General features: G+C 44.5%; 1 protein-coding gene across 9 annotated transcripts in view; it reads right to left on the bottom strand.

Annotated features, from left to right (window-relative positions):
* PTPRU (protein tyrosine phosphatase receptor type U) overlaps nt 1-13,113 on the bottom strand; it is a 366,315-nt gene that overhangs the window by 19,272 nt on the left and 333,930 nt on the right. For all 9 annotated transcript variants that reach the window (XM_083454725.1, XM_083454717.1, XM_083454719.1 and 6 more), the window contains 2 exons: nt 9,966-10,106; nt 4,797-4,922 (listed from right to left, as the gene is read on the bottom strand). In XM_083454725.1, the coding sequence (XP_083310851.1) occupies nt 4,797-4,922; nt 9,966-10,106 (267 nt within the window). The remainder of the gene's footprint in view (nt 1-4,796; nt 4,923-9,965; nt 10,107-13,113) is intronic.

The following is a 13,113-nucleotide window of genomic DNA, read 5'->3' as shown; positions in this document are numbered from 1 at the left end:
TTTCAAGGTGAAATGGGGACAAAAGACCCCATAAACCCTCCAGAAATGTGAAGCTCCTGTTTTGTGTGTTCAGATTGTCACTCTGGCACCACTGTTTGCTTGCAGAGGCATGTCTAGGATTCCTTGCACCCCTGGCAAGGAGCTGTATCAGTGGCCCCACCCCCCAAAAAAATCACTTTACCACACTGTGGGAAGGACAGAAAACTTTCACATGTTGTCACACACATATACATTGCACCCTCCATAGTCCAATAGGTGATTTTTGTGTCACCCCCCCCCCCCGGCCTGTGCCCCTAGCAGACACTGGTTTCTAAAACCCCTAAGTATGCTTCTGTTAGTTTGTGAGGGGTTTTGTCTAGGCTGCTTCCCAGAAAGATTCCAGCTAATCAGGGATTACATGGGAAATGTAATGATATCCTGGCACTGGGTAGCCAATCAGATGTGGATACAGGATGATGATTGATAATGATATAATTGACATGCTTTGCTCCAGTTTAAACTAGCGCTAGAGCTAAAATGGCCACATTCTATTCACCATCTCTACAATTTGAGGTTGGCTGTTTTCATGCTCAGTTTGGAGGGGCTGTGATATGGCCCCCAGATAAGATATAAGGAGGGCTCTGTGAGTACAGAGAAAAAAAGTGGGTTGGAAAAGACTGTGGTTGGGTGAGAGATGGTGGGACAATGGAGTGGCAGAAGATGCTTGGAGAAAAGATATAATTGCCTAGATGACGCTCCCCTCGCCCACCCTATATAGCATGTACCATGATGGAAATCTCTCACAAATTCCTTTGGACTCTGTCTTATAATGCATTACTGAATAAAGTCTAATTGGCTTGCATTTCCGTACTGAATCCACAAAGGGGAATTTTCTCCCACAAAACAGAATGCATGGGGGGGGGTGGAGAGGCAGTCTTCAGTGACAGATTGTTACATATTCTCTGGGTTGATATGGGACAAATAAGAGAATGCAAACATTTTCTCCTTCAGTTTCCATTTTTATCAGAATTCTCTGGCATTCCTAGCTACAGCGAATTTTAATTTACCTCAGAGCAGCTGAGGAAGGCAGAAGCCAAAACAATTCTTTTTCTTTTCTTTTTTCTTTTGCTCAAAGACTTTAATATCTTTGTTTTGTTAATCACTGCAAGAAATATATGGTTTTAGTGATTAACTGCATCCTTCTGGGATCCAGAGCAAATTTGTCTAAAGTGCTGATCGATGCTTTAAAAATTGTCCGTGTGTTTGTGTGTACACATTCCCAGGTGCTGACACACCTCAGAGTTGTCTCAGCAATGGAAAGGTTCCCTTTCCTCCTCAGTCATCAAAAGTCAAAATGTTTTGCTTTAAGACTTTAATATCATTCTCTCCCCCCCTGTGTTGCTCCCCCCCTTTCCTTTATTTTCAGAAACTAGAAAAATGCTGAAGCAGATAAAATATTAATCAAAGATATTAGAGGTACAAAAACATAAGAGGGAAGAAAAGGCAAAAGAAAACAATGAACCAGAAGCCTGAAGTCTTTGTACGCAATAATAAAACAAATATTTGGCCCCTCATAAAGAGAGAAGAAAAGCTTTCACCTTATTCCATTCAAAACTTGGATAGTTTAAATATGAAATATTAAAACTGTAAGAGAAATGATTATAAAGAGATATCAGTTGGTTCTGTTGGTCTTTAGCTGGTAGGATGGGACTAACAACAGGGTCACAGCCTGATCTTGAAACAGCAGCACTACCACCTTAAAAATGTACGGGGTTTTTTTTTGGGGGGGGAGGAGTAAGTTATGGGTTCCAAGTGGACTAAAGGTGGGTCCCAGGTCTGAAAAGTTTGAAGGCTACTTAAAAATGCAAGTGTCAATCAAGCATCAGCTTCTCCTTTCTGGGTTGGGAAGCATGTGGTCCTTCATAGAAGCATGGAATTTTAGAGTTGGAAGAGAGCACCAACCATTGGGAAGTACTGGATTTCATGCAACCTCATAAGCACCCCTTATGGCAGAATGAGGCAGCTGCCACAGAAAGCAGGCATTGAGGGGACTGGCAATGGGGGTGAGGTGTTGCAGAAGAGAACCGTGTCTGTGGCCTGCTCTGTGCTCCCAAAGCTAGGCTGCTGCCCTCAGATGTGCTGCTGGGCACCAAGTTGAAGTAAGAGTCAGCTGCTAGTCCAGTCAGCTTTGGTACATGAAATGGGTGAGGAGTACCATTTTGTCTTGGGCCAGCCCTGCCATGGAATGTGTTGTTACAAAGCTATTGAACCTTATTAAGTATATATTCTCTTCTCCATTCCCACCTCCAGCCTAGAAACATTGGCTCCTCCTTTCTCCCAAGCTGTCAGCTAGGAGCAACCTTTCCTCCTGACTGTAGCAATGGGAGAGAAAGGGCTCACTGCAAGTGCTTTACCAAGAGTCCAGCTGCCTTTGTCCCCTCCTCTTCCTGAACTGTCTTCATCTCAGCAGGTTGTTATATGAAATAAATGGTGCCTGACGGCTTGTTTTCCCCCCCTCCCCTTTTCCTTTCATGTTGTGTCTTTTAGATTGTAAGTTGGAAATAGGGACTGTGGTTTGCTTGTAACTCATGTAAGCCACTGGGAGATTAATTTTAGTTTCGTTGAAGATTAGGTTAGTATTAGTATTAGTATTAGTATTAGTATTAGTACAGGTGTACCTCGGGTTACATACGCTTCAGGTTACAGACTCCGCTAACCCAGAAATATTACCTCAGGTTAAGAACTTTGCTTCAGGATGAGAACAGAAATCGTGCTCCGGTGGCACGGCGGCAGCAGGAGGCCCCATTAGCTAAAGTGGTGCTTCAGGTTAAGAACAGTTTCAGGTTAAGAACAGACCTCCGGAATGAATTAAGAACTTAACCCGAGGTACCACTGTATTTGTATTAGTATTAGTATACATACATACATACATACATACATATACATACCCCAGCCACTCTGTGCAGCTAACAGTAAATATGCTGACAATAAATAATATAAATGGGACGCGGGTGGCGCTGTGGGTAAAAGCCTCAGCGCCTAGGGCTTGCCGATCGAAAGGTCGGCGGTTCGAATCCCCGCGGCGGGGTGCGCTCCCGTTGTTCGGTCCCAGCGCCTGCCAACCTAGCAGTTCGAAAGCACCCCCGGGTGCAAGTAGATAAATAGGGACCGCTTACTAGCGGGAAGGTAAACAGCGTTCCGTGTGCAGCTCTGGCTCGCCAGAGCAGCGATGTCACGCTGGCCACGTGACCCGGAAGTGTCTTCGGACAGCGCTGGCCCCCGGCCTCTTGAGTGAGATGGGCGCACAACCCTAGAGTCTGTCAAGACTGGCCCATACGGGCAGGGGTACCTTTACCTTTTAACCCTTGACTGTAAACTTGGCAACTTTCACTGGTACTCCTGTCTGAGAAGGAACACAATTGGGGAAAGAGAATGGGAGCTGTCTTTCACTGGGTCATGTGATTTGTCTTTCCAGCTCTTTCCTATCTAGTCTGACTGGCTGAGCCCTCCAGGATTTTAGGAATACATCTTTCCTATCACCTGTTAACAAGAAATGTCAATATCCCTTTAACGGGACATGCAAGGATTGAACCTGGGACCGTCTATGCAAAGCATGTACCCCTGCCATTGAGTTATTATCTGTGTCCATGTTATTTTCTCTTTCTCTTGGCAAGCCAAGATGATTCTGCTGGCTGCCGAGTTTCTTGGGCGACAGAGAAAGGATCTGCTGTTGTTGACATTTAGTTCCCTGAGCATCCCATTACCATAGTGGCTGCCTGCAAATTATACACAAAGTTACCTGCAAGACAAGTGTTGGCAGGAGCTGGAGAATGTGGTGGCATCTGATACTTATTAAAAACAGCCCCTGCAGTTTCAGCATGGGAATGAGACAAGAAAGACCTGTGTCATCTCCATGCCAAACCAATTATGCAAGACAAGGAGAAGAGGACTCAAAAGCAAAAGAGAATGCTTTAAAGGACTGGGCTCTTTGAACAGACTTGGGGAAAGGCAGAGGGAGAGAGATTTTGTATCATTCTGCCAAACTTTGGATGGAGAGCACTCCATCACTTGCAAACCTGAAAATGAAGTTTTCTCAAAGTCTAGAGATTTCTGAAAAAGGAGGTGTTTTAAGAGCTCTGCTGGGTCAGGCCAGTAGCACATCTAGTCCAGCATCCTGTTCTCACAATGGTCAATTGGATGTTCATAAAAGGTCCACAAGCAGGACCTGAGGGCAAGAACATTCTCCCCACCTGCTAGTCCTAGCAGCTGGGAGCATACTGCCTCCAATCATGGGGGGTAGAACATAGCTGTCATGCCCCACTATTATTGTACCATAGGTTTGACCATTCCTGGCGTGAGAGAACTTGACCACAGTAGTTCAGGCACTGGTGACTTCAAGGCTGGATTACTGCAATGCACACTATGTGGGGCTTCATTTGTGCTTGATCCAGAAACTGCAGTTAGCTGAGAATACTGCAGCATGGTTTCTAACAGGAGTGAGAACCTGTCAGTAAATATAACACCTCTGCTCAGATATCTGCACAGATTGCTGATTTCTTACCGGGCCAAGTTCAATGTGTTACTATTGGTATATAAAGCCTGTAAGAACTTGGGGCCAGTTTACTTGCAGAACTGGGAGACACTCCTGCTGGAAACCTGTAGAGCTGCTCTCAGTCAGTGTAGATAATACCAAGTTAGATGGACCAATTGTTTGAGATGATATAAGGCAACTTAGGCATGTTCAGTCTAAGAAAAAATAATTCTACACCCAAGACCAACATAATTTCAAAACAGAACGGTATAGTTGAGCTTCTCACCCGTGTTACATTCTGAACCCGGAAAAGACGAGCGATAACATCCTCATCAGCTGACCTAGAAACATATTCCACTTCCATTGGTCCATACTGCTGGAGTCCTGGCTCAGGCCAATATTGTAAACAAGGCTAGAGAGAAATAAAGAACACAGTCATGAAAGTTGGGCTTTGGAATACAGCCAACTGCTGATGCTACCGGCCTTGCCGTGCAGTCACGTGTTTACTCAAGAGAAAGCCCTGCTGAGTTCAGATGGACTTAATACTAGGCAATTATGTACTGGACTGCATCCATTCAGGCCCCAATGCATTGCTAAGACATACTCACAAGACAAAGGCAAAACATTCCACAGGTTACACCTGTGATGAATCTGCATCTGATAGCCCACAAGGGGTCTCTAACACACACACCCCTTTAGCTGTATTATTTTTTTCCCTGAATTAAGAAAACCCATATTCTTTAGTAGGGAAGCAATTCAAAGTTATCTGACTCCCCATCAACCAGAGACATCCCCTGACTGAGCCACGCCCCCAGCCAATTCCCGCTTGAAAATATCAACAGGAGGTTTATATCAACAAGAGCTTTAATATTCCCAAGCATTAGACTTGCCAGAGAAAGATCACTGTTAGGAAGGGATCCTGCTCTTGCTATCTCCCACCCAGCAGCGCAGCTGATGTATTGTTCCATTCAGGGGTCACCGATGTGATTGTTTTTGTGCGCGACAGCCAGGAAGGCAGCGTCAATACAAAATATATGATGTTTGTCATTGCACTTTAACAGAACATTTAGCATTTGGGGCCATCCGGCAGCCCAGGCCTCACCGCATGGCAAATGTGTTTGAGAAATAATTGGTTATTAATAGGGGCTATAAATCTCTGTGATCTCCATGCCTTCCAGACTCAGAGCTATAATTTGGATATTAAAACTTCCTCCGGCAAGGCATGGTTCAAGCAAGGGATATACCCTCTAAGTCACCTTTTTTTTTGAAGCTGTTTCACTGTAAAGGTTGATTTATTAGCTGTTGGTGTTAAGCTGGTAAACATTTAAGATCTGGCTAAACAGCACTATGCAGACATCCCCAAAGAATAAGATGCCCAGTGGGGTTGGCAGAACAAGGTAGTGCTGAAAGAGAGTTGCATATTGATAGAGTGGAAGGGGTTAGGGGTAAACAGCTCACAAAAAGTGTATATTAGTTTTTTAAAAAGAATGCATTAAAAATGTTCCTATTAAGAATGTGCACTAAAATGATGAATATTATTTAAAATTAATAAATCACAAAGTGAGGTGGAAATGTAGTGAACTGAATTTAAGACTGGAAAAATGATAAACTGAGAGAAACTTCAATCTGCAGATTCCTTCTTCCAGTGGAGGCTTGTCCATTACAAGCAAATGGGACACAACCCTGACAACTTCAGTCAGCCTTCAGGCAGACCTCAACAGCCTGTCTTCTTTGCTGTAACCGGTCTAGGAGTTTTGACTGGTTGTCAGTTTCCTTCTGCTTCTATATGTTCCAACAATTCTCCGATGAAAATAGGGACATCCCATACCGTAATGATAATTATACTATTTATACCCCACGCATCTTACTGGGTTGCCCCACTCACTCTGGGCAGCTTCCCACATATATAAAAAGATAATAAAATATTAAACATTGTTAAAAAAAACTTCCTTATACAGGATTGCCTTCAGACAGCTCGGGGGTTGGATAACACCATACCCTCCAACATTTCTCCAATGAAAACAGGGACATCCTAAGGAAAAGTGGGACATTCTGGGGTCAAATCAGAAACCGGGATGGCTTCTCTAAATCAGGGATGTCCCTGGAAAATAAGGACACTTGGAGGGTCTGCGCTCGGTCTCAGTGCTGACCTTGGAGGGAAAATGATTGACGGGGGGGGGTTAGAATTAGTTGGATCTTCTTCTCATTGCCTTTGGTTCTGCCTGTCATTAGCCTCCCCTCTTTGTGTCCTACCAGTCCCAGTGGGCCTCCATCCCTTGGAAGAAAAGAATTCAGGAAGCTGCTCTAAGAACATGAAAAGAAGCTGGGAAAGGCAGAGCGCCTCATCCACTACCAAAAGCCTTTTGCTTCTGACTCTTTTTATCTTTAAGCTTCCCAAACTCTGGTGTAGCAGAGTTACCGGCTCGGATTTCCCTCTGTGTCAATTGCTTCCAGCCTTAATTTCACTCCTGAATAAACTCCCTCTGGCCTTGCAGAATTGCTGGGATTCCTAGGTACGGGAGCACCAGGGATAATGTTCATTTCCTCGTTCTGTTATTTAAGGACGCAGCAGTCCTCTTCAGCTCAGCAAGTGCAGCTGACGGAGGAAGGCGCCTCTTCACCCGAGGTGGGCCTTTAATTCATTCCTCTGCTTACTTTCCCTGTCGGCATTGCAACTGTAGGTTTGGGTCATTTGCACTAAAGTGCCTGATCTTGACTCATAAAATAATCCAGTTAATGAAGTCTTCTCCAGACATCCATTAAGACTCTGTAATACCAATTTTATGCTAAGAAGAAGAAACCAATGCGTTTTTCAGGCAAATTAGCATTACGGACTTGTAATGGGCTCTTAAAACTGCCATGAACTTGACAAGAAGGCTTTAAGAATCCAGGGAGGGGAGATTCAAAGTCCCATGCCCTTCCTGGCATCCAGTCCTGACTATCCATCAAAGAGTTCCCTTCCATACAGAGGATTTTTAATGGCCAGAGTGTGGTGTTGCTAAACTGTGTTGGTTGGCAACCATCTGGCAATGGAGGAGTGTGCCTTGGTAGGTAAAGTCAAACCGTTGGAAGGTTACAGTGCCTGCTGTGGCTGTAGACACTGATATGGGGGAGACATGTTTTGTTGCAGCAGAGATTCTTTAGATGGAGGCATCCGGTTCTGCTCATGCAGGTGTACCATAATGTTTCTTCTCTCTGCACTACTCCCAATGGTCTGTAACCTGAAGCGTATGTAACCTGAAGCGTATGTAACCTGAGGTACCACTGTACACTTGTCCAGCTCAGGGTCGATGGAGAGGTTGCTGGCCACAGTGATCCATGTGACGGTCATCTCCAGGCTTGACTACTGTAATTCGCTCTACGCGGGGCTGCCCTTGAAGCTGTCGCACAAACTCCAGCGGGTACAGAATGCTGCAGCGAGGCTCCTCACGGGGTCTCTGCCATGGGAGCATATTCACCCAGTGCTTTTCAAACTGCACTGGCTCCCGGTAGAGTACAGGGTCAGATTTAAGGTGCTGCTTTTGACCTTTAAAGCCCTTCACAGCCTAGGACCCTCGTACCTACGGGACCGCCTCTCCCGGTATGCCCCACGGAGAGCCTCAAGGTCCATAAATAGCAACACCCTAGCGGTCCCGGGCCCTAAGGAAGTTAGATTGGCTTCAACCAGAGCCAGGGCCTTTTCAACTCTGGCTCCAGCCTGGTGGAACTCTCTGCCTCATGAGACCAGGGCTCTGCAGGATCTGATTTCTTTCTGCAGGGCCTGTAAGAGAGAGTTGTTCCACCTGGCCTTTGGCTTGGAGCCAATTTGATTCCCTCCCTCCCTCTCTTTCTTTTTTCCTTTCCTTCTCGTCCTGTGATGAGGCTACATTTTAATATTTTAATGTTTAAATATTTTAATGTTGTATTTTAATTTTAATTTTAAGTTGTAATCATTCAACTTGTTTTTATTATTGCTTGTAAGCCACTCTGAGCCTGGCCTTGGCTGGGGAGGGCGGGGTATAAATAAAAATTATTATTATTATTATTATTATTATTATTATTATTATTATTATTATTATGGTGGAACCCAGGTAGACAAAATTGTCTACCACTTCAAGCATGCGGTCACCAATGCTGATGCGTGGAGTGCTGGCAACATCCTAACCCAGGATATTTGTCAGGTGATAAGGCCAAACTCCCTACAGGCTTGGGCAAAACGGTTTATGAGTCTCTGAAGAGAGTCATTGGATTGTGCTGTCGAGGCTGTGTCCTTCTGGCAGCTCCGGCAGCCAAGCTGGTGCCAAATGTATTGCTTTCCTTTCCTTTGGACCACATCACTGAGGCCAAGAGGGGGGTCTTGCCATCTGGACAGCCCAGGACCTCCATATACACTGCCCAGGCTCGCACCCCAGAGAGCTCTCTTTGGTGCTGCAAATGCAGCAAAAACAACACGGGAGGCAGCAGTTTTGAGTTTAATTGTGTGGCTCTCTTGCTAATTCATTTAAGCAAGCAAGATGTTATTGGCATGTATTGCTTCTTCCTAATTCATCCAGAATAAGCAAAGGACTATTTGTGTTTCCAAAGTAATTGTTATCTATTGCAATAATCTCTGGGCTGCAGTCAAAATCCCCCAAGTAGTAGCTCCATGAATGAGAATGTAAGCTATGGGCTCAGTTGTTTCACACTTTAAAAGAACAGCCAAAAAACCTGTTTAAAACAGTAAGGTAAGCCAAACACACACACAACTTTGTAATATTTCTCCTGCTCCTCTGTAATGAGACGAATCCCCCTGACTTTTGCAGGGGAAGAATTTCAACTCAGCTCTCTTTTCATCATCATCTCCTTACAAAGCTACAGCTTCCAGAGTTCCCTGGGAAGAGCTATTGATTGTTAAACCACTCTTAAGAATTGTAGCTCTGTGAGGGGTATAGGTGTCTCTTAACAACTCTTAGCACCCTTAACAAAGAACAGCTCCCAGAAATCTTGGGGGGAAATAATGCCTGTTTAAGGTGGTATCATGGCGCTTTAAATGTTTGCTATGCATATGGCTCTGGTGATGATTCTGTGGGAACAGAATTAGTGGCTGGCTGCCCATTCCGCCAGTCCAGCCTTTAGCAAATCCAGATCAAACTGGCCTCTGCTTCAGATCGCTTTGGCCTTCAACAGACTTGCAGACTATGTCATTATTTTGTTGAAATTAAATTAACCAGAATCGTTTTAACATGGTTATTTTGTGCTTCAGAATCAGCTTGTGCATTAGACTATGTAACTGTGATTTGACTGTTCAAGTTTCATATATTACTTACATTCTTAATTCCACTGATCCACACATACACAAACCCTGGAGATATTAGTTGAATGCAAATAGATCTGGCTGTCTTTTCGAAGACCACATCATACATAAATGCAAAGTGGAGCAAACAGACTGCTCAAAGAAGCAACAGCAATGAGTGACAGGTGTTTCTCTGTTACTCACCCAGGCAGAGTTGGACTGATTGAGCTGGTTCAGCATGATGATGGAGGTGCAGCCATAGTCATACACCAGCCTCCAGAAGTCTGTGGTTGTGTTCTGTAGTGGGTGCAAGGTCACAATGAAGGCAGCACTCTTTGTGTAGCTCTAAAGGAGAGAGAAAGAGTCATGGGATGAAAGCAGAGCAACATATCAGAGGGAAGAGATGGAGCAAATCACAGCTCTAATCTCCAAGGTTGACTGGGAGGAAGATGGAAATCTGGGTTTTGAGATTCTAAAGCAAAGGATTGTGTGCAGGATTAATCCAATTCCATTTGGATTGGTTATCTTGAAAAACACAAGGGAAACTTAAAGGTGGCAGAAGGATCATCACTTCCTTAACATCATCCACCTTCTGTCTACTAAAGCACATATCTCAGTAAAACAGGCAATATGATTGATCACTAGTCATTTGAAACTTCAAGTGATAGTGACCATGTGTAAAATAGCCATTTTTGATGAATCAAATGCCATACAACTTTCAGATCCCCGTGCATTATTTAAGGAACTCCATTGATCAACACTAAATGTGAGCTTTTAAAAGATGGAAGCTGAACTGCCTAAATGTGCTTCTAGTAGGTGATATCCAATGTAAGTCATACCCAGAGTAGATCCCATTAATCAAGGGGTCTGCTCTGGGTATGACTTTACACTGAATATCACCCACTGTTCCCAGAGAAATCCTGGCTGAGTGCTGGTACCCTCAGTCCTGCTACTCTGCCATTTGAATCCTCTGGGTTTGGCTCAGAGGTGAGACAAATGTTTGTCTTTATTTTATCACATTTATATCTTCTCTAACCTCCAAGGAGCTCAAGGCAATGTACATGCTTCTCCGCCCCCTTTTATACATACAAAAAACTTGGGAGGCAGGTGTGCCCAACATTTGGGGGGGGGGGTCAGAAGATGCTCTGGTGATCCTCAAAGGGCTAAGTATCTTCATCCTGGCACGTCCTTTTGAGGATCACTGCAGATTTTTTTGGGGGGGGAGTTGCCCCCTTCTTGAAAATATTGGGGTGGCTCTGTCCCCTGCCCACCCCCAGATTAGACCCATATTGTGAGGTAATTTAGACTGAGAGATACTGACTGACCCAAGGCCACCCTGTGTATTTCTTGGTTAAGTGGAATTGCAACCTGGGCCTTCCTAGTCCTAGTTCAACGCTTCCTGATGTTTAGTCAGAATCTCCTTTTGTGCAATTTGGATCCATTGGTTCAGGTCCTACACTCTGGAGCAGCAGAAGACAAGATTGCTCCATCTTCCATGTGATGGCCCTTCAAATATTTGACGGGCTACCCTAAACAAACCCTACTCCCTCAACTGTTTCTCATAAGGTCTGATCCTCAGCCCCCACCCTCTTGATCTTAGGGGGTGAGGAATCCCTGAAGAAAGGCCTCAAAGAGACTCATAAAGGATGAGCCTGGATAACTCAGTTGGTTAGAACATGGTGCTGATAACACCAAGGTTGCAGGTTCGATCCCTGTATGGACCAGCTACATGTTCCTGCATTACAGGGGATTGGACTAGATCATCCTCAGGGTCCCTTCCAACTCTACAGTTCTATGATTCTATGATTCTAGGAGCAGGTGGATCTAGAGAGACTTTGGTTCCAAGCCATGCAGGACTTCAGAAGTCAATGCCCTCATGTAAAATCAAGCCTGGAAATTTATGAGTATACTTTTCTCCCACACACTCTGTGCCATATTTATAAGTAATTCTACTGGGGATCTTGGAGCAAGCTGGATCCTCTTTCAAACTCAGGAGTCAGAATCTCTAATCTGATACCATTTGTCTGCCTTATAATTTGAGGCCTGTAACAAATAATCATCTGGTGAAGAAAAATCACACATATACATATCAATGCGAGTCAGCGCAGAGGCCCATTTTGGATCAAACTAAATTGAAGGCTGAAGGACAGAGATATGATAAAGCCTCATTCCCACTTAGGACCTCATTCCCAGCAAACACAAAGTTTTAAAAAGAATGAGCCTCTGTCCATTGATATTGCTCGCTGGGAAAAAAGCACTCAGGTCTCTTTTTAAAAAAACAGAATTCCGTCTCCTTTGATCTAAGAACCAGTGTGAAAAATGTCTGCCCAGTGGATCATCTCTTCACCCCCTCCCCCCCGGAAGTTATACCTTTTGGATAATAAGAGCACAGAAAGCAGCTCTCGGATCTAAACTATAACACAGCCAACATTGCCTGGTAATATTTATTGGGGTTTTGAAATGGGTAGAGAGAGGGAAATGGTAAGACACAGAAAAGCCAGGCAGGCTCCTCTAAGCTTTGCTTCTAACAAACATTTTCTTGGGAGGAGGGAAGGAAAGAAAAGACCCTTAACCTCAAGGTAATGACTTTGCAAGGCTTGTTAGCACTTCAAAAGAAGCAAGGGCTTTTAGGGGCACCTGCAGAGATGGAGCAGACAATCCAGGGTTGCAGAGCTTTTCTTCTTCAGCTCTTTGCCTTCCTAAAGAGCCCTTGAAACAACACTTATGAGCTCAAGTGACAAGTTCCCTGCACTTAGAAAACATCTCCCAGCTTTCTCAGTTTCTTTCAAACTCTGTTACAGAGTGCATAATCTCAGTCTTGAGTTCTTTTCTCCCATCAGCCGGGTGATTTGGATCAGCTTCTCTCCAAAGAGGTAAAGTTGGACAAAGGGAATCTCAGGACGAATTTGTTATTTTACAGAGCCTCCCCCCCCCCACAAAAAACACCAATTGCTTAAAAAGGCAGCAAAGTGGGGCACAAATGATGAAAGAGTACCATGAGTTCCATGGGCTGCGACTTAATGGAGGGATAAGCACCAGGTTTTTTTTCATTCTTCAGCTCTGGTGCTTGCATAAAAATAATTACAGCAATTTGCTACCTGATCAGAACAGAAAGGAGAACTGGGAATGCAGGAAATGAAGAGAGGTGGGATCTGGGCAGGAAAGCTGATGGTGTTAAGTGATTAATTGGTGCAAGTCAGAGTCAGCTATTAGGGCTCTCTCCTTCAACAGGCAACCCCAGGAGAAGGGCCACAGCTCAGAGATAGAGCATCTGCTTTGCATGCACAAAGAACTAGGTTCAGTCCCTGGAATCTCCTTGTAGGGCTGGGAAAGAACTCTGTCTGGAATCCTG

The sequence above is a fragment of the Podarcis tiliguerta genome, assembly GCF_965153285.1.
Source record: "Podarcis tiliguerta genome assembly, chromosome: 8".
Taxonomy (NCBI): Eukaryota; Metazoa; Chordata; class Lepidosauria; order Squamata; family Lacertidae; genus Podarcis; species Podarcis tiliguerta.
This window is presented reverse-complemented; position numbering and strand designations above follow the sequence as displayed.